Source organism: Thrips palmi, unplaced genomic scaffold (assembly GCF_012932325.1).
Source record: "Thrips palmi isolate BJ-2018 unplaced genomic scaffold, TpBJ-2018v1 HiC_scaffold_7, whole genome shotgun sequence".
Lineage (NCBI taxonomy): Eukaryota > Metazoa > Arthropoda > Insecta > Thysanoptera > Thripidae > Thrips > Thrips palmi.
The window spans coordinates 4,911,246-4,931,410 of record NW_023144634.1 but is presented as its reverse complement, the minus strand read 5'-3'; the positions used below and the strand labels follow the sequence as shown (position 1 = coordinate 4,931,410).

At 45.7% G+C, this 20,165-nt stretch overlaps 3 protein-coding genes across 4 annotated transcripts; 2 read left to right on the top strand and 1 right to left on the bottom strand.

Annotated features, from left to right (window-relative positions):
* The first annotated feature begins 3,980 nt into the window (after positions 1 to 3,980).
* Positions 3,981 to 6,803, top strand: LOC117652132. Its single transcript, XM_034396795.1, has 5 exons — positions 3,981 to 4,185; positions 4,536 to 4,709; positions 4,994 to 5,318; positions 5,440 to 5,571; positions 5,681 to 6,803. The coding sequence occupies exons 2-5, from the start codon at positions 4,562 to 4,564 to the stop codon at positions 6,510 to 6,512; spliced, it is 1,437 nt and encodes a 478-aa protein (XP_034252686.1). The 5' UTR covers positions 3,981 to 4,185; positions 4,536 to 4,561; the 3' UTR covers positions 6,513 to 6,803.
* On the bottom strand, positions 6,797 to 17,721 carry LOC117652127 (ankyrin repeat domain-containing protein 26-like). 2 transcript variants are annotated; one of them, XM_034396788.1, is made up of 23 exons: positions 17,566 to 17,721; positions 16,946 to 17,171; positions 16,607 to 16,846; positions 16,357 to 16,530; positions 16,071 to 16,272; positions 15,799 to 15,992; positions 15,613 to 15,687; positions 15,338 to 15,523; positions 14,780 to 15,211; positions 13,287 to 14,686; positions 13,179 to 13,210; positions 13,012 to 13,103; positions 12,641 to 12,928; positions 12,393 to 12,557; positions 12,139 to 12,314; positions 11,883 to 12,057; positions 10,557 to 11,810; positions 10,321 to 10,467; positions 10,140 to 10,229; positions 9,887 to 10,051; positions 9,696 to 9,816; positions 9,497 to 9,623; positions 6,797 to 9,405 (listed from the first exon to the last, which is right to left on the bottom strand). In XM_034396788.1, the coding sequence occupies exons 2-23, from the start codon at positions 17,114 to 17,116 to the stop codon at positions 9,153 to 9,155; spliced, it is 6,159 nt and encodes a 2,052-aa protein (XP_034252679.1). In that variant the 5' UTR covers positions 17,117 to 17,171; positions 17,566 to 17,721; the 3' UTR covers positions 6,797 to 9,152. The 2 variants fall into 2 exon arrangements, with proteins under 2 accessions (XP_034252679.1, XP_034252678.1); XM_034396787.1 differs by having other exon boundaries at positions 17,556 to 17,715.
* Positions 17,722 to 17,732: 11 nt separating this feature from the next.
* LOC117652135 lies at positions 17,733 to 19,434 on the top strand. Its single transcript, XM_034396799.1, has one exon. The coding sequence runs from the start codon at positions 17,780 to 17,782 to the stop codon at positions 19,145 to 19,147; it is 1,368 nt and encodes a 455-aa protein (XP_034252690.1). The 5' UTR covers positions 17,733 to 17,779; the 3' UTR covers positions 19,148 to 19,434.
* Positions 19,435 to 20,165: the final 731 nt, after the last annotated feature.

The window sequence follows — 20,165 nt, the reverse complement described above, 5'->3', positions numbered from 1 at the left end:
GTAACGGGCCGCGGCGTGGCGGGGCGTAGCGGGGCGGGGTGCGGCAGAGCGGCGGGCTTTGTAAACCGCACACGGCCAACTCGCGGCGCGGCGCCCTACGCCCCACAAGCAACAGGGTCAGCGCAAGGCCAGGGCGCCGCGGGCGCCAGGCCAGGGCGCCGCGGGCGCCAGGCCAGGGCCCTGCAGGGCCGGCAGCTGTGCGGTCATACGCCGCCACGCCGCCACGGCGCCACGGCCACGCAGAAGGCCGCGCAAAAAGTGTCCTCGTCGCACGAGAGCAACGCGTCAAGGCGGCAGCGCACACCGGGAAGGCCTGCAGTGCAGAGCCACAACCACGCCGACGGGAGTACTCACATGCTGGCGAAGGTGGCGAGGGCGGTGCGGTGCGGAGAGGAGGCAGGCTGGGGTGCACTGTGCTGTGGAGCAGGTCGAACGAGACTGACCCCGGAACAACACACGGCATGTTTTATACCTTCGGTTCGGGGGCTGGCCCCTCGCACATCCCCACTCCCGAAAACGCACCCCGCCCACCCCCGCACCACCCGCTGCATGCGCTGCAACCTGCAGGCCGGCGGACCTGAGAGGTCCCACCCCAAGGAGGCAGGTGAGGCAACACAAAAAATTCCCCCCCCCCCGCAGTTTACAAAGACGGGCCCCGCTCGAAAACCGACGCACGCTGCAACTGCACCGGCGAGTCCGTCTCTGTCGCACTCCCTGTCAACGGAACTCGAACGGAGAAAGAAATTCTCGAATTCCCACGCAGAATAACCGCACTGCGACTAGACCCCTAGCAGGCCGGGCATACTAAGCTTCATGCGCAGCTTAGTACCAAGACGTGCTTTTCGCCTGCATTTGCGCAATTTGGGACTTCCCTCCTTCCACACCTCTCCAGGGGGGGGGGGGCCTTGAAGGGTGACGATCGTGCCGCCACTGTTTTTGGCTTCGGAACGGGGCCGAACTGGGGTCCTTACGTCATGAACGGGCGGGGACAGCTCCGCATCATCCATTGTTTCCCTGCAATGGCTGAACTTGAACTTGCTGCGGCCTGTCCCACGCGGGACGTCGGACTGCTCGCCTGAGCGAACAGCGAATCTGCAGAACTGTGCCGAGCAGGTCATGCTCACTCAGACGCGGACGTGTCACGGTGGCGCCGGCCCCCTGCCCGAGTGCGCGCCTGTGTGAGTGTCCCGTGTCCCCGACGAAAGGAAGCTTACACGACGGTCAAGATCAATGACCTGCTGCAGTGCGGTACAGTGCGGTGGGCTGCGGACCCGCCTCACTTGCCATTTCATTTCACGGACGAAAGCGAAAACAACACAATGAGGCTGCCGGGCCGGGCGGGGCGGGGCGGGGCGAGCCGGGGCTGTCGAAGCCTCCTCGTGTGTAGAGGCTGGCTGGCCGCGCGGCCGCGCATCGAGCAAGTGCACAGGTCAGGTGACATGTCGTGCCTTTGTATGAAACCCTATGTTGTCTATGGTATGAAATGAGCCCTGCTGCTTGTCACTGCCGCAAGGCGTGCCGGCACAGTGGACGACGGTGGGTTGGGCGTCACCTGGCCGACATGCGCGCCATGCGAGCCATGCGAGGGCCGTGGGGTGCGATTGTGGGCGTGCTAGAGCTCCAGCCCGGCCTTGCCTCAATTACATCTGTCCTGTGGGGCACATAATCACAGTATGCTTCATCGTTAGGGTCCAAACTCCCCCCAAAAAATCCCTTTGTAGTTTCAAAAAAATTAGAAAAAGGCTTATTTTTGTGAGAATGGTGCAAGGAATGGTGTCCTTGACGGAGACTTCAACGCGGGAAAGCTGGTAGAACCTCAGTGCCGAGGTAGGTGCCAGGTTTTCCGTGTTTTTCGCGAGGCGTGCGATCGTAACTGGTGTCGCATAGGGTCGTAGCCGAGCTTCCTAGCGCAGCTGCAGTTGCTGAAATTGTTTGAAATAAATAAATTTACCGAACTTTGTTTCTCGAGGTGCCCCCTCAAGGACGGGGTGGCGATCAATCCACCGGGGCCGTTGGGAGTGGCCCCGCTTGCCGCGCCATCAGCCAGGCTTCAGCCCCGCCGAAATCTACCTGCATCGCTTTTGTGCACCGTTATCGAGGTTTGACGGAGTGGGCGCGGCCCTGGAGGAGCGGCCGTGCCCTGCCCTGCCGTGCCGTGCGGTACCGCACCACCAAGGTGCCGCCTGGTGCAAGATAAAAAAGGAGAAAAATCAATCGCCTCGAGGAGGGAGGATTGGCAGCACGCCCAACGAAAACGAAAGTGAAAATCTGTACCTGTAAGCCGTTAGGGTATTCGTTATCACAAGCTAGCTCCCCCCCCCCCTCCCCAACACACACTCCTGTAGAATCAACAGCCCTTTTCCTGGAAAGTAAAAGTCACTGATTCATTCTATCCAAGCGGCAAGTGATCTGGTTTTTTCTTTCAGAAAATCTCTTTTTTATTCCTGTCACTTCCCACTGTATGAATTCGCAGTACACTTTGATTTTTGTTAAAATTGGGGCAAACTAAGCACAGCCTTCCTTTCACACGATCGCAGAGGCCCCAGCACCCGTTCGCCGCTGTGCGTGCATCCGTCGAGACAATTTTTCATCGCTGGGCAGGGCAGGCTGATCACTTAAAACCCTCTTCCTCCTCCTCTTCAACCCGTTCGTCCTTCGGCCCCTGGCCGGGCCGCACCCACGCTGATTTCGTTTGGGGGAAGCATTCCATCACCGAAAAAAGAAGAACCCGAGGGGGTGCTGGAGGCAGTCAGGCAGTCCGTCTTTCTGCTGACTTGCGTCGCCGCGTCGCCCCGGCCGGGAGCTGTGTTGGAGCTATTCGCCTCACCTTGGCTTCCCTCTGATAAACCCCGACGGGGCTCCACCCGCCTCCCCCTCCCCCGTCGCTCTGTCTCTCTCGCGCGCCCACGGGACGCCCCATGAGTGAGAGAGAGACAGAGCGAGCGCTCGGAATCGGCCTGCCCGGCGATAATGCGGCCGACGCAACTCGGAAGGGATAAGAATGGAAGGGTTGCCGAGTCCCGTTAGGTTGGTACCTGTCCCGCCGCACCTTAGCAATCAGGGTGCGCACCCTGCCATGCCGCCAGGCCGCCATGCGATACAGTGCTCGGCGCTGGAGGGCCCTGCAGAGCTTGCTGCAGCATGCTGCCCTTCGGGGCCGCGAGCAAAACAAGTTGTACGGTCACTGGTCTATTTTTCAGTGAATTCCGGCTTTGCGCCTTCACGCTGGATGCTAATTGTTACGTGGCAACTTGTTCCCCCTCCCCTTCCTCCCGACACACCCGCATGCATGCTGCATGCACGCTGCATGCATGGCGGTCAGGCGCATCGCATCCCCTTCGCGATGACGTCGTCGCCGTCGTCGTCGTGACACAGGCCAGTGCGACTGACACTCCACGACGTGCAGGGGGCTCACGACCGACTTGGCCCCGAAGCGTGCCTTACGACTGGAAGAGCATCAAGGGACAGACGGACGCGCGACGCGACGCGACGCATACGGAGTCGAGGTAATTTTACGGTGGCGCACACGGTCTGCGTCTGTCCTGCGCCGCCAGCCCCGCCAAGTGCCTCTAGTGTTTCGGCGCGGCGTGGCGCGGCGTGGCGGATATGCACAGAAGCAGGGGGAGGCCGACGGAGCGGCCCTTCCCGTCGGCACGTCCTCCGAGGCCAAACTGCCCCGCGTCATTACGGTGTGCAGAGCGGAGTGCTTTCGCCGACGCGGTGCTGAGCGGTGTGCGTTGTCGACGCCGTGGTCCTGGCGTCGTCGCGGCGCTCGGCGCTTCGCGTGCTTCGCGTGTCGCAGACGGCCGGCGCGGCGGTTCGCATCGGCGTGCGTTATGGCTCCGCGGTAGTAAACGGCGACTGGACGCTCGCCGACGACGAAAGTGTTTCGAGCGGTCGCGGACCGCGGGCGGCGTCGCCGCGCACCTGTGACCGCGTCACCGCGGCTGCAGCGCCACGGCGGCCGGGGCCGCGACGACCAGCCGGACTGGACAGTCTATTCCAGTCCGGACCGCGGCGCCGCGCAGAGCAGCGCAGAGCAATGCGACTGGGGTTGGCGGCGTCCACTACGCGTCCTCTGCTGCCCGTCGTGTGCATCCCCGCCGTCGCGGACTCGACGCGAGTGTCCGAGCCCGGTGTCCTCGCCACCGAACCCCGGCTTGCCTACGCCTAGATCCCGAGCAGGTAGGCGGTGCGGTGGCCGGCATCCTACACCGTGATGCAGGATGCCTCCGGGGGCCCCCGGCCGCCCCTTCGCCCCTTGGGCACCTGTTGTGTGCCAACCTGTCGGAGTGCCGGTGCACCGCACACGAAAAAAACATGCCCTCGTTTTGCGCTATTGGCTCGGAATTACTGACAGTGATGGTGATGATCGTAATTTTTAGGAATCTTTCTCGTGTTAGGGAAGCTGCGTATGGAAAACAGTGTTTTAAAAAGGAGCTACGGAAGAAATTTGTTGTTCCTTTATTTTTTGCACGGGCTTGTGGCTAGTGCCCGCGATCCTGAACTTCCCGAATTTGTTCTGCTTGGCCCAGATGGTGCAGCAGGCACGCCCCGCACCATGAGACGCCCGCTGGCGGCGCTGCTGCTGGTGCTGCTGCCTGCCATAGTGTTTGGCGGCGTCGGCGAGGCCTTCGAGGATGACGTCCTGGAGGACCAGGATCAGGGCCAGCACGACAAGGAGGTTGGCGGCTTCAACGGACATTCTCGTGAGTCTAAAGTGGTGTCCAGTACTGTCTACCTTCGTACAGTGGGCCAGAAGACGGGCGCCGGCGGTCAAAAGTCAAGACGCGTTTTGAGCTCCAGAGTCGCAGCTTGAGAGAGCAGCCCATTAGTGGGGCCACACGTTCGGTTCGAGTCCCATTTAGCGACTATGGAGCTCAACACGCGTCTGGAATTTTTGCCGCCTCCGCCGGTGTTCTGACCCTCTGTGCCTCGGTCGACTTCGGAAGTAATTGACCGCAACCCTTCCCTGGCCCCGGTGTGTTGGCAGTAGTCCTCGACCTGAGCTCGCTGGGCTTGCTGGCGGCCCTCAAGATCAAGTTCGTGGTGGTGCTGCTGGTGGCGCTGGCCGTGTTCCTGCTCCTCACCAAGGGCTACAAGACGCAGTGCCTGTTCGGCAACTGCCGGCCCAACTACTCCACCTACGGCTACTACCCCTACGTGGACTACACCTACATGGGCTACGAGCTGCCGGCCAACGCGGCCGCGTACCGCCGCCCAGGGTCCGGAGGGGTGGCCGTCGTCCAGGGGGTGCCGGGAGTGGTGGCCAAAGACTCGCACCACCTCTCCGACCTCACGGCCCGCGTATGGAACAGGTAGGCCCTTAGCGCGCCGTGGGTGGGAGCCCGATGGGTTGCCTACCCAGCGGGCGCGCTCGTCACAGGCGCCGCGGCGGCGCGGGCTGCGAGATGAAACGTCGCTCTTCCTCTGTGACAGCATCGACTTGGCGAACATGGCGTTCGGTGCGCTCAACATTCAGGAGGAGGACTGCAGGCGCAAGCTGGTGTGCCAGGCCGACAGGGCCGCCGCCAGCAACCCCCTGCTGCGCGCCGCAATGTCCTGGCTCAAGTAAGTAACCTGGCAATGCAGGGCAACCGCTGGCGGTGCGGCGGCGGCGCGCCTTGAGCTTTCCACAAAGCAGTGCAGGGTGCTTACGGACGAACCCTCTCGGCTCCAGCCTGGCGCGGTACAGGGCGGACAGGCCCCGCCTCAGCGCGGACCAGGCCGGCGACGACCTGGGCGGCGACGCTAGCGTACAGTGGCGCCAGGAGGACCCCTGCGAGGAGATGTACCCCCTGTGCCTGCACCGTGACCTGCCGGCAGCCCTGGGTGGCCCGAGCAGGCCCAGCGTCTTCCTGAACCACCACCATGACCTCCACCATCACCACCACCAGCCCCACCAGCACCTCGACCACGGCGACCACGGCCCGGGGCAAGTTGTCGACTTGCCCACGGAGCAGTGGCAGCCGATGGGGTACCGTCCCGAGTACCAATACACGTTCTACCCGACCTACAGCCCCGCGTACGGCTCCACGTACAGGGAGCCCATCAGGGAGCCATTCAGAGAAGAGGACGAGTCCTCACTCACTTCCCCTTCGGATTCACCGGTCCCTACGTTGGCGGCGACATCGCTACACGAACAGCCTTCCGCCAACGCCGTCCTGGGGCCCGACTTGCCCGACTTGATCCTGGGCAGCGCGACGGCGACGTCCGCATCCGTGCTGGCGGGGGGTCACGACGGTCACGACGGCGCCACAGCCACCTCGACGTCCACGACGACTTCGACATCGACGCCTTGGCTGGAAGTGTCGACCAGCACCACGGCGTCAGAGAACACAGAGAGCCCCCCGGAACCGCGGGCACCGAGCCGCACCAACGTGGACCCCGCAGGGGGCACAGCAGGAGGCACCGAGCCCCCCAAGGCCAAGGCCGGCGCCAACCTGGTGTGGCGGCGGATGCACTTCGGGGCTACCGCATCCAGCAATCGGACCAAACTGCATGCCGACTGAATGTGGCAACGTGAACTGATCCACCTCGTACTATTTTGACGAATTAAGGTGATAACCGAAACTGTATTATGTTTCTCTGACTTCCCTCCCTGACCGGCGTTCAATAGCTGACATTACTCCTAAAAATTTCGACGCCTCAACATCGGCATGGGATAATCAGAGCCAAGAAAATTACCAGGCTTATTTCAATCTGTGGTGGGTGATATGGATTGTACTACCTATGTGTGGTTATTTATACCTACTGCCATATTTCAGAGGAACTTTTGTAAATAATGAAACGCTAGTTAAACAGGATATATTTATTAAAACTTTTCTAGTTTGCATCAATACATATAACACTGAGAACATGCTAAAAATGAGTCAACTTTCCACGATTTTTTCGTTCTTAATAGTGTGCTCACCACTTCGGTTTACAATCACTGTGTCAAAATCGTGCACTGCATAGTTTAGCAGCAAATGTGTTAAAAGAAGGGCCACAAAAGTATCAAATTCTTTCAGGGTGGATAAAATCAGGCCCTTTTATGTGTGTTTTGATTTCACATGGGCTGAACAAAGATAAATTTTGAGAAACACAACATAAAATATTGTTACTTTTAGATTATTAGACATCAAACCAGCTGATTAAAGGAAAAACTTTGTTTTAACCACAAACCACAATACTTTTGAGAAAAGAGAGAAAATTAGTGTAGTACATTTAGATTTAGATCTGAATTTGACACATTGACTCTAGAAATAATGACATTGCTACCTTCAAGACATAAAGTGCCACATTCACGCCACATAATAATACTGAATATAGTAAATAAAGATTACTTGGATAAAGAATTCTTCTTCTAAGTACTGATGTTTCTAAAAGACAAAACAAGAGCTACTTAATATTTGAGCAAAAATCTGTAATAGCTCAGCACACCAGAAAAAAATGACCTAATTTGTGTAAAGCACTGATGAAATGGTTAACATACAAACACATTTGACAGGACATAGAAATGAAACCAATAAAAGGTAAGCAGGATAATTTTCAGGAATTCAATAAGCAACTGGTGTTACCATTGTCTTCCTGTAAAAACACTGTGGCTTGGGCTCCAAAAGGGCCCTCTTTCATCAATGATGCATGATTTTTTTTTAACCAATTTGTTTCATGGAAATAATAGTCAGGCTAAAATAAGGAAAATGACACATATAGTACTGCATCTTTGGTTTAAAACCTATGAAGTAATGTTGACACAAAGCTTCACTAAATTAATGATAAAATTGCACAAAAGTACAAGAATTCTTAAGAACAGTGAAGAACACACAATATACCACCCAACAATGGTCATTGTGTGGCTTATGAGTTTTGACACAATTTTGAAAGACAATGATGAATGAACAAATGTCACACAGGCAATCGAATAAAATAAAATGTTGAATCAATAAAGATGGTGAGGTATTTTAGGACAATGGGCGTTAAAAAGCAACATTTGACCATTCTAATAGTTGTCATCTAAGTTATGAATCAGCTTCATCTAGAACCAATTTGAAAAGACTTATCTAACAATTGAGTCTATGAGAAAACAAGTAAACCAATTACAGTGCACACAGAACTGTAAAAAGCTATGGTCCAACAGAATAAATTAAGAAAATCTGGTTCAAAAACAGTCTGTACTTTTTTTTACCCAACAATCTGGATAATTTCCTGCCTAGGGCAAAAGTTGTGCGATAGTCTTATAATACACTATATGTGCTGAGTATACATTAATCAGACTACTAAATTACAAATATCTTGAAAATAACAGAGATGATGGCAAAGCCAATTCTCAGGAAAGACTATATTAATACTCACTCTTCAGCTTAGCACCAATTTGAACTTGGCATTATCTTACTTTGAACTTTTAAAAAACTAGATGGAAGAACCTCAGTTCCACATCATGAACAAACACAAACAAACACATTTAAAATGCCAAATTTGACTTTGAGGCAAATAGTGAAAAGAGGATAACCAAGTGCTGCTCATTTCACTTCAGCTGTGACATAAGCAGCACTCTTCAAGACATCCTGAAAGTTCACATGGTGTTTTTACTTGACTAGTTGCATTGCCTATTTCTGAATAGGCCTCTCTTGAAAACAAAAATCTAAGGAGAGCAAAAGGGAAGAAAAGATTTGTACCTACATATATCACTTGACTAGTTACGTTTCAGATTTGTAATGTTTACAATAGAAAAAGTTGGCAACAGGTTTCAAATGTCAGCCTTACATAGAACTGTATCACTTACATGTGTTTCACTAAACTGCTAAAGCGACAACTAACACACATGACAGAGAAGATGACTAGCTACACAAATGGAATATTCCAATAAAGTACACAATATAAGTTAATAAAAATATGGAAAGATCAAAATGACTAGGTGGACTTTCTTTGGCAGGATGAACGTACATGAATAATGAGTGCATTTTGGCATAATTGCCTCATGTAGAGGAAAGTTAAGAAAAGACAGGAAAAGGGGAATTAAGAGTCATACTTACTAATAATGAAATAATCTCAAAGACCACAATGTAAAGGACCACAATCACAGATCAGTAACATTGCAAAAACATCAACAAAGTGCATATTCTGTGATAGCAGTTCCCTTCTCATGTTCAAGAGGACAGTCTTCAAGACAATTATGGCAAGCAGTATTTCTTCTTTAAGTACACCATGTGTTCTTCTGCCTTTACTCCTGAAGAGATGTCCGAAATTGGCTCGGACACTTTGTACTTTTCAGCATTTTTCTTGACTTCTTTACGTAAGAGCTGAGAGTAGGGATTCTCCTTGGGAACTATTGGTTCTTTGACGGGATGCTTGTTAGAGAGGGAAGACTCTGGGGGAACAGAAGAATTTGGCTTCTGCTCTGTGGCTGAGGAAAATTTCTCCTTCCTTAACAAATTAAAAAAAACATTTTGGTAAAATTCATATTTTTTAAGTGAATTACTGGTTAATTCTGTGGAGAAAAATATGAAACCCTTACGTGAACTGCTGTCCCAGATTGTAAGATTTTTCAATCAGCATCTTTCTCCTCTGCTCGTTCTTTTTGTCACATTCTCGAGACAATTTTTCACATTTCAGTTTGAGTTCCCTCTCTTCACTTTCCTTAGCTATTAAACAGAATGACCCATGTAAAAGATAATGCACAATCATAAAAAGTTAACAAAGATAAACTTCACTACCTTGCAAAGAAGCCTGTACTTTAGCAAGCTCTGAAGATAGATATTGTTGAGTTTCTTCATATTCTTTGTGAATCTGTGCTTCAACGCTTTCTTTCGCTTTGCCTGAAGAGCGATCATGTGCCTGGAAAGACAACAAGTTACAAAATGGGACTTATCGGTGCGACTAAAACTTGGGAGATTTTAAAAATTACCTGCTGGAGAAGTAACTTATTCACTTGAGCGAGCTTTGTAGTGAGCTCTGAGGTCTCATCAGATCTTGCCTGCATTTTAAAATGATCCAGTTCACGTCGAGACACAAAATCCTTTTCAAGCCGCCCTTTCAGCTTCTGCAATTCTTTTTCAACTTGGCCTTTCTCCTGATAAAACCAAAATGAAAACAGTAATCACTCTAGATCATATTTCTTAATTTGTGACAATCTTTAAAAACAGTCGATCATCACTTACCTGCACCTCATACTTCATTTTGTTCATTTGAAGTTCAAGACTTGAGCGGAGAGCCATTTCATCTTTAATTTTCTGTTGTAAATCAGAAACCTAATGAAACATAAACAACGAAATATAGAGAACTCATATGAAAGAAAGTTAGTTGAAGAAACAAGATATTATAGATGACTTCTTCTTGTACCTGCTTTTGCAAGTTGTATTGGTAGTCACAGTCACCACTTCCACCACGCAAAAGCTGAAGCTCAGATTTCAGACCAGCAATCATTTGCTGATGTTTCAAGCACTTTTCAGCTTGGGCTTGTAGTTCCTGTTCAATGTTGCTTCCAGTCTGCAAGAACAATGCAAAACCAGCAAAGTCACTTCTCAACCCACACCATTTTAACACAAAAAATAAAAATGTAAAAATAATGTTAATACCTTTTGATTCCAACTGTGGCGTGGCGATGAACATTTTGAAGTGTGTGCTGGCGATTCACAACCTTCAATTGTTTGGGTCTCTGCACTACTCAATTTCTGATTCACACCTGTGAAGTGCTTGTTAGGGGAAAATGAGCTGTTGCATCTCTTGCAAACATATGGCTGAAGAAATTCTTTTGACTGCACATTTGACAATTCTTCCTCCTTCTTTGTGGATTTCAACAAGTCTATTGTGTCAGGTGTAGTCCTAGGTGATTTGGGTGATGGTTTACCAGGTCTTGGTTTTATTTCTGGGGGTATGTTGCTTGGTGATGGGGACGGACTTTTGCTGGAAGATCTTAACTTGGTGCATTCTGATTTAAGATTTTCTATTTCTTCCTTTTGCTTTTGCACTACACCCATCAACCCGGACTGATTCCAACGTACTTGGTCAGTCATTGCAGATGCATTGCATAAATTTGCAGAACTGGGAGAGCTATCTCTTTTCTGGAGTTTCATTCTGAGATCAGTTATTTGCTTCAGAAGTTCTTCCTTCTCTTGTCGGAAGCTATTCTCTAGCTCTTGTGTCACTTTGATTACAGCAGCACCTTGATTGTCAACAAATTTCACAGCACTATTTTTGGCTTTCTCGAGATTAAGCTGCTCTAACGTTGCAGTGTGCTCTATGTGCAGATGTCTAATCTGTGAGTTTAGTTGATCTATTTTGTGTTTTAGATCTCCATTTTCTTTGAGTAAATCGTTGAGTAATTTTGGATAATCATCTATAGGGTATGTTCCCAAGTCTTGACATTTTCCTGTTTCTTCATTAGTAGCCACAAAAGCCTGACTGATATCAGTAGTGTCTTCAACACTATCTTTCTTTTGATACATAGATGAAAGCAGAGAAGACAATTCTTTCTTCTCTTGTCGAACAATTTCAAGGGTTTTCCTCAGGTCTATTAAAGATTGCTCTTTAGAGTCCAGTTCGGACTCTAGAGTCTTTAGTTTGTTTTGATCTGTAGCTGCCTGATGTTTCATCCGAGAAAATTCAAGTTGAAGTTGAGATACTTCTGATATCTCCCTCTTGTTCTGTTGGAGTTCATTTTGAGCACTTCTGAGTTGGTTTTCCAAAGATTCTTGTCTCTTTATCGCAATATCATGATTAATTTGAAGCTTTTCTACCATTGCTTCGAGAGTTGCATTATGCTTCCGTAATGTTTCCTCCACTTTTTCGTACTCAGACTTCAACAAATGCACAGCACTCGCCACCTCATCCTGAGCATAAAATATAATTAGAGGAAAGGCAATAAAAGACTTGTTCCATTAATTGATTTAAAGAAACCATACCTTGATCTTTGCTTGCCAAATTTTTCGATCTGCGTCCTTTTCCTTTTCTAGTCTTTCAACTGCACTAAGAATTTCTTTCTGGTAAGCTGCTTCTTTTTTACTACTTTTAGCATCTAGGAGAACTTTCACTTGAGTGGAATCCATAGCTTCAAGTTTTAAAAGACATGACTCATATCTTTGAAAAGAAACAATAAATTTATAATCACAGTCACAGATAACAACAAAGAACTTTGGAAATTTTTAGAGCATAACATACAAGTTCCTCCACTTGTTTGTTTCCTCTTGTGCATTTCGCAGATCATTAGATAACTGGGCACTTGTGCGGGCGTTATCCTCAACTAAAGCTTCTGTGCGAGCCTGAAGGCTTGCTTGCTGGTGCTCCATTGCAACCAAAGTTTCTTTCAACCTATCCCTTTCTTGCTCAACATATTTCTAGAAGAAAAGCCATAACTTAATTAAGTATTGCTAATATCTTATATAAATAATAATATTTGCAATGTGTTAACATACCAAATGTATTCTCAGTTCATTTATTGTCATATCTTTATCTTTGTTCCGTGCCATGGATTGCATTTGTGCCTCTTCATCCCTACTTGCCCGCATCTGAGTCAGGTTAGCGATTTCTTTGTCTTTGAGGCGTATAATTTCTTTCAAGTGGGTAGCTTCCTCTTGAGCCTGTAAATTCATTTTTTTAATGTTAAGATTGCTGAGAAAACAGAAAACATAACTAATCTTGTAATAAATGAACATATTTGAACCTTTAGGCAAACTTCTTCTAAATGACGTAACTCCTGGTCTCGGCTGTCAAGGTGGAACCTGTGAGTCTGAACCTCTTCAAGACCTTTAATATGGCTCTCCTCTAGGTGCTGAAGCTGAGTTTGAAGCATTGATATGACTTCATCCCTTGCTCTTGCAGCCTCTCGGGCATCAGCCAGCTCATACATTAGTCGTTCTGTTTTCTCTCCCAGTTCAACTGTTGTCTCAGCCAAACGACCACGTTCTTCAGTGACAACTTGAAGATGATGCTTTAATAGGGATTCATGATTCTATTGTAAAAATAAAATACACACAAAATTAATTAAAGAGTTGTCCAAAGGTGCTATTTGTAGACATGAGAATGGGCAGGTACCTTGGCATAAGAATGAGATAGAGTTTCATCAGTCTGTGAAGCACAACTTTCAGCATCTGAATCAACAACTGAAAGCTTTGTATCATCTCCACCTAGAAAGAAAGTACTGGTTTAACTTACGTATTAACTTATTAGGTATATAATATAAACAAAGTAATACTCTCTACCTGTTTTGACGGAACCTGCAGTCTTTCCTGATCTAAAACAGAAAAAAACCATAAGACATAAAAATACCAATGTTTTAGAATTTTCAACATAAAAGGAGATCTACTCACCCTGCAACGTCTTCAACTGGAGCGGTTACATCCTCATTACTACTGCCAGAGGTGCTTGTGTGTTCAATATCTTCAAGAGAGAAACTTTCATGGGACAAAGCGTTTTGTGGATCAACATCGCCTTTTTTGATGACAGTTGACTGCCTCAAAACCTTGCTCATACCGGCTGAGCCCCAATAGGCTGGTTCATCATCAGAATCAGACGAGCTGACACCTTCATCAACTTTCTCATTGCTTTGTGACCCCCGAGAGCCTTGTGAGCTTGTAGGCTCCAGTTTTTGCATAGCAAGAAGTGATTTCCGCTTTTTTCTGAGAGGCTTCTCTGGACCCCCTTGTATTTGAGAGGTATAGGCTTCATCTGACTCTATTTCTTCCTCTTCTTCAACACCTTCTTCCAGTACGGCAGCAGGTACTGCTTCACCAACGATCGGCTGTTCAGAGGCCTTCTTACTCTGATTTGATTCTCCACCAAATGCAGCAGCAAGTGCAGCAACTTTCGACCCAGCCAAAAGGTCAGGCATAATTCGATGACCTTTGTCAACAAAAGATTCGGAATGTACAGTTTGTGTCGATTTCAAAGCCTGAATTGTTATGGGGTTTAAGTTGTCCGTGATGGGGGATTCTCGTTTGGAGGGGCTTGAGGCAGCAAGATCTCTGATAGCAATATCATAACATTCCAATTGTCTATTAATAATCTGATCATGGAGTGCTTGAGCTGATGGTAATTGAAGTTGAGGAATGGAAGGTTCAGGTGGCTGGGTTGGTTCACTTTGTAAAGGCAGCTGAAATATTGACTTGTTACGCACATGCCGTTTTGCAGAAAATTTGGAATCTTGAACTTTTTTAGTTAAATCTTCCACCTCCTCACTCTTTCCTACAACTGCCAATGGCACGGGTGGAGGAATAGAGCTGATGGATTTGAGGACAGGTGATGTCAATATATCAATACTGCTTGAAATTTCTGTTATTTTTGGCACATTGAGATCAATAATTATCTGCGAGCTTGGAGACTGCTCTCCTTCACTTGTCTCTACTTTCTCATCAATTCTGGGGAGACTGTGGCTTGTAGGTAGAGCTGCTTCTTGGGTAAGTGAAGTTGGGCTGGAGGGAGCAAATGCTGCATTTGACTCCCACATTTCATCATATCCAAGCATTGTTCCATCACGGCCAAGAGTACCAGCCACTGAGGGGGAGCCAGGATGATCATTATTTTCACTTTCTCCGTCTTTTGGCAACGCTGAAGGAGAACCTTCACTATGATCAGATTTATCCTCAGTTCGATCATCAGTCAGAGTCAGCTCTACAGATTGTTGGTTCTGCATAAGGAGCATCCTTGCTCTCTTTTCACTCACAGGCTCTGGACTTACAGCACCAGATCCAGGAGCAGATTGATTAGCAACCTGTTTCAAAGAAACAATAGACAAATTTATAAATAACATTTAATCAAGATCAACAAATACACACATTAAATAAAATTATTAAAAATATCAAACCTGCAAAAATCCTGAATCTTCTGGCACTTCAAGTTGTGATGGTGACGGAGGTGCAGGCAAGTCATCATCATCAGGCAGTTCATGATGAATGTCAACTGATATTTTGTGGGTGAGCTTCGGGGAAAGTTGCATCTTTTCAGCAGATCCTGCAGTTGCGCTTTTATCTAAAGGCAAACTTTCATCACTATCCCAGTCACTCTCAACAGCTGACAAGTCACTCTTGTCTCTTTTCAGTACAGTTGTGTCAGCAACTTTGCTGCTTGAATTTGTTTTCGATGTGACAACTTCCCCTTTGTCCATGTCTTTGGTATCAGCAGAGTCTTTGAGACTCATAGGAGATTCAAGATCACTTTTAACAGAGTCATTAAAGCTTTCTCTTCGTGACCGTAGAGTGCCCAACGCAGTCAAACTGCAGCGTTTCACCTCTGAACCCTTGAAAATTGAAATTAAAATTATAAAGTTAATTGAGATTTGTAAGTATATTTAGGGTACTAATTTCATTTAACTAAAAAAAAAAAAAAACAGCCAAGAGGAAATGCATTTAGGAGAAATTCTTACTGTGTTATCATCAATCATTCCAGCTTGAATTAGGTCCCAACTGCGAGGAGGTTTAAGCGGAGGAGGTATTACACATGAATTAGGGGAATCATGCACATTCTTTTCCTCTTTAGCGGGACTTTGTTCATTGCTTATCTCGTCATCAGATGAGGGTGATAGGAATTTCTTGAGCTTGGAATGGGGAATCTGCAAAAGCAGCATCAGGTCTCAAGGAGTTACGAAAAAGGGAAAAATACAAGGGAGAACAATGCAAGAATAATAATACAAAAGTGTACCTTTGTCTCTTTGTTGTTGGATTCTGACTGGCTATCATTCCAGCTATCAACATCAACAAGCTCATCAGAGACATCCTAATTTAAAAATAAAAACATAATAAACAAAAAAAAACCATAAGCAAGCTAAATAAGATTAATAATAATGATAACAAAATATAATCATACAAAAAGATGTAAGAAGCATACCACATTACTCCCAGTAGCAGGGACAAGGGATCCTGAAGAGACAGACTTCTGTTTGTCCATATGTTGAGGACTTGAGTCAGTTTCAGTGTCCTCTAGTTTGTCCTCCTCTTCGATCCTTTCCATTGTTGCTGTGACTAACAATGCTGCCAGATCACTGTATCCCTTATTTATGGCATAGTCCTGAGCTGTGAAGCCTGAAATTATAACCATTCAGTAAAGGAATTGATTAATCAAATAATTTTATCAACTTTTGGTTTGAAGCCTCTACGTACTGCTGTTATCAACCATGTCTCTTTTGGCTCCATACTCCAAAAACAATTCCACCAAAGGAGCATTTCCACACCGAGCAGCGAGCATTAAAGGTGTCCTTGCATCAAGATCAGTGACATTAACAGCTGCTCCATATCGAAGTAGGAGCTCAACTAAATCCATGTGCTCAGCTGTTGTTGCAATGTGTAGCGCGTATTCTCCTTTCTGGAAGGGATACAATACCACACTCAAATCACAATTGTGCTTTACCACACTCAGCAGAACATAACTAAATGAATGTAGGTATACCTTGTTTGCACTTTCAAAATTAGCACCATTTTTAAGGAGGACTGTTGCAATATCATAGTAGCCCAGTTTTGTTGCGATGTGAAGTGCAGTATTCTCATCGGCATCCTTCAAGTTTAGATCTGCTCCCTTTTCAAGCATGTTGCTCACAATTTCCTTGTAGCCACCCTCAACAGCCTGTTAAACAATTTTTGTTGTTTTGTGAAGAAGCAATCAATGCCCCAAAAATGATGTAAAAAAAAAGAGTAGATACCTTTAGAAGTGAAGTCTTTCCACCCACATCAATAATATCCATCTGGGCTTTATTTGAAAGCAAAAACCAAACAACATGTGTATGTCCCTGGGCAGCAGCAAGATGCAATGGTGTGCGATTTGAGTTGTCCACAATATTCACATCAATCTTTTTTAAATGTGATTTCACTTTTTCTAAATTTCCAACCCAAGAGGCTTTGTGAAGCTTAGTGATTGATTTATCTTTGCCTGATAGATCAACCTAGAAGATTAAATAAAATGATTATACAAAAATGAAATAAAATGAGCGGGAAAAATGTATCTACACTAAACTACAAAAGAGCAATACAGTGCTTCTTACTTCATAATCAGTACATTGTTGAGTGGTTCCCACAAAATCATAGTCATCGCTGGGTGTTGTAACACCAGCAGGATCTGTTATCTCGACCGATATATTGGCCACATTTAGGGACAAGGACGTATCCTTCTTCTCGTCACGCTTGCCCTTTACAAAATTCAGTACCTTCCTCATTGTACAAATAGGGAAGAACGAAAGAGACTTGTGAAAATCACTGACAGTTGTTCATCTGGAACAATAAGATCTAAGTGAAAAGTCAAAATATATAGCCACTCATCGGTTTTCAGCAGTCCAACACAAGAATACAAGAACGCAAATAAAGTAAGACAGAAATATATATGAACTGAGAGTATGGAAGGGTAGCTTTCATCCCGACCAACCATAGAAAACGGTTGGTAATAATTTATCGAAACGCTTCCCCGTCTATCAACAAATGCAAAAAATAAAGAGGAAATCGATTGAAGCACTATCATGGACAAAATTGGTCACTTTCTTTACGACAATAACAATAAGCTTGTTTGTTTTAAAAGATAGTCAGAAAGGCGTTGTTTGCACGCACCGCCCATTGTCAAAAACTTGATACTAAAGTTTTCGTTAAGAGAAACTAACTAACCTGAACTGACCAGAAAGACTCAGATTCTTCCATTTTCAGGATTACAACACCACATGGTAAGTGTACATGTAAAGTTGCAGCATTGAAACATTTCGTTTGACACTTCTCATTTCATCAACAAACGATGGGGTTCGTTCCTGTGTTCGGACGAGGTGACAGCAGACGACACGGAGAAGACGACAAAAAATGGTCAGTTCGGTCAGTTTCCACGTTACAGGCAGAGAATGCTGCTGTATGAGAAATTTATGAGGTTTCAAGTTGTCATTGTTGTCATGGCAACCAAAGCACAACTCTCACAACTACAAATTTTACTCAGCAGTAAATTGTTATTTGCGTGGAAAATAACTACTTTTAGCCCGAAAATGAAGGGAGTGTACTCGAGAGACTCGAAGTTGAGAAATGTTAGAATGACACTGTCTATGCTTGATGCTAAATATTCCAAATCATCTGTGATGGTGGATGAAGAAGACTACTCTGGCTCTGATATGGATGGAGATGATCTGATAAAGAGAAATATTTCAGCAATGTCTGTTGAGCCAGTTGAGCATGTGCCTCAAGTAGAATCGGGTCCTAATTCGAAAGTTTTAGTCGAACAAGACCATCATCAGAATAGTTTGGATAGTTCTCAGGCGATGACTTCAAAGCTTCTACAGCCAGCAAGTGCATCTGAGGGAAGCCCACCAGCAGTAGACAAAACTTCTCTTGATACTGATAGTAGCATTGAATCCGTGAAAACTGATTCAATTTTGGGATTTACTAATGTCCATTCTGTTTCATCTCTAGCGGACTCAGTACCAAGATCTGACAAAAATGAGCAAAGGATGAGCATCTCTCTTTTAACAGCTATGCAAAAGTTGCAACCCGAGTCCTCATCTGCTTCAGCAGGGATAAATTATGTGAGTATAATTTCTAATAAAGACAGAAAGGAACCCTTTGATGTTACTTCATGGAGCACATCAAGTTTGGAGTCAATTCAGAAGCTAATGACTCAGACTCAAGAAAAGTCGGTAGAAAATACTAATAACCCACTCAAACTGGAGCAAGAATTTCTACCTAAAGAAGAACCAATAGGCTTTCATCAGAGTTTATCTCTAACAAGTAATATGTGTGAGCAAGATCCATGTAATGATGGAGAGCATACAACCAAGAATTCTGTATGGATCACGCCTGACAGATATCCTCGAAAACTTCAACACTGTATATGTAATGAACGACCAAAACTCAAAAGAAAGTCAACTGCTGTACAGACTCAATTCTTAGGTCATCAAGATATGCAGTCCTCTGTCTTGAAGAATATCTCAAAAGGAAATAAATTAACATCGGAGTATTCTGTGAATACTCCAGCATTTAAGGCTACAAAGCTACCACTCTTCTTAAACGACATCTCTCATACCAGCCAAGTTGGTCTTGACAAAGGTCTAAGGCCAGAACCATCAAGTTCTATTGAAAATGAACTATCTGAGCTAATCTCCCATCACCTCTATTTGACAAAAGAATTTCTTGAACGACAGCATAGAATGTACATGGCAAACTGCAGAGCTGTCCAATTACTTGAGGATGGATACAAAGAAAAAATGCGTCAAGGCATTTGAAACTTTTTAAGGGCAAAGTATTGACTATTTTCTGTTTGGAGAGGACTGAAGCAGGCCACAAAATTATGTGAACTGTGGCATTGCAGGTAATACTAATTCCAAATGAAGTGGAATTGTGCCCTGCAACGGCTGTGAATTTGATCTTGCTAGATGTGTGTGTATGTATGAAGCTGTAACGAGATGAAATAAAGCAATCTTTAAATGTCCCAGCCCCTTTATGAATAACGTAATTTTCTAGAAGATTCCAACAACAGTAGATTTTATTTACTTTTCTATATTAGGCACTAAGACGTTCAACAACAACAAACAATGGCGTTTCACAAAATCTTTAGGTACAAAACCACAGCAAATTTTCAACATCAGTTTCATTCTAAAACTTAATGAATATTTTGAGGTACTGTGATGTAACAATGCATAAGAAAAACATTGGCAAGCATGATTTATCAGAAGTTATTGTTTGATTTTGATTTTCAATAGGTACTCTTTAAGTTACCAAGACTTTTGCACTAGTTCAAATTTCTTTAAAGATCTTGCCAGCAATCTGCGGAAGAGAACTAGCTTCCAACTGATACTGATACTTGTTGTCACAACTTCTACATCAACAAATAATTTTCCTAAGACATCTCTAAACCATTCAAAGGTATTACAAGTCAAACTGATGCCATTCATTGTCCCCACATCAAATAGTGTAAATAAAATCTCTTAAATTTCAACAAATACAAAGCCATAAATAACAGTTTCAAGAACACCAAACACCAAGTTCTTTAAAAAAAAGTCTTCAAAAATTCAGGGTTTTATAAGATCACCGACAATGATGTCATGTTAGAATGTTATAACTGAAAATTAAATGCATAAAATGAACATCAGCTTGACAAAAAATCCTACTTCAGTACAAACATCAACATGATATACTTCGTACTTAAAACAAAAAAGGCAAACATAGAACACATTCACACTTACTATATTTACAAAAATTATCAAGTAGTAAGCTCACAGCACTGCCCTACAAGAGTGACAG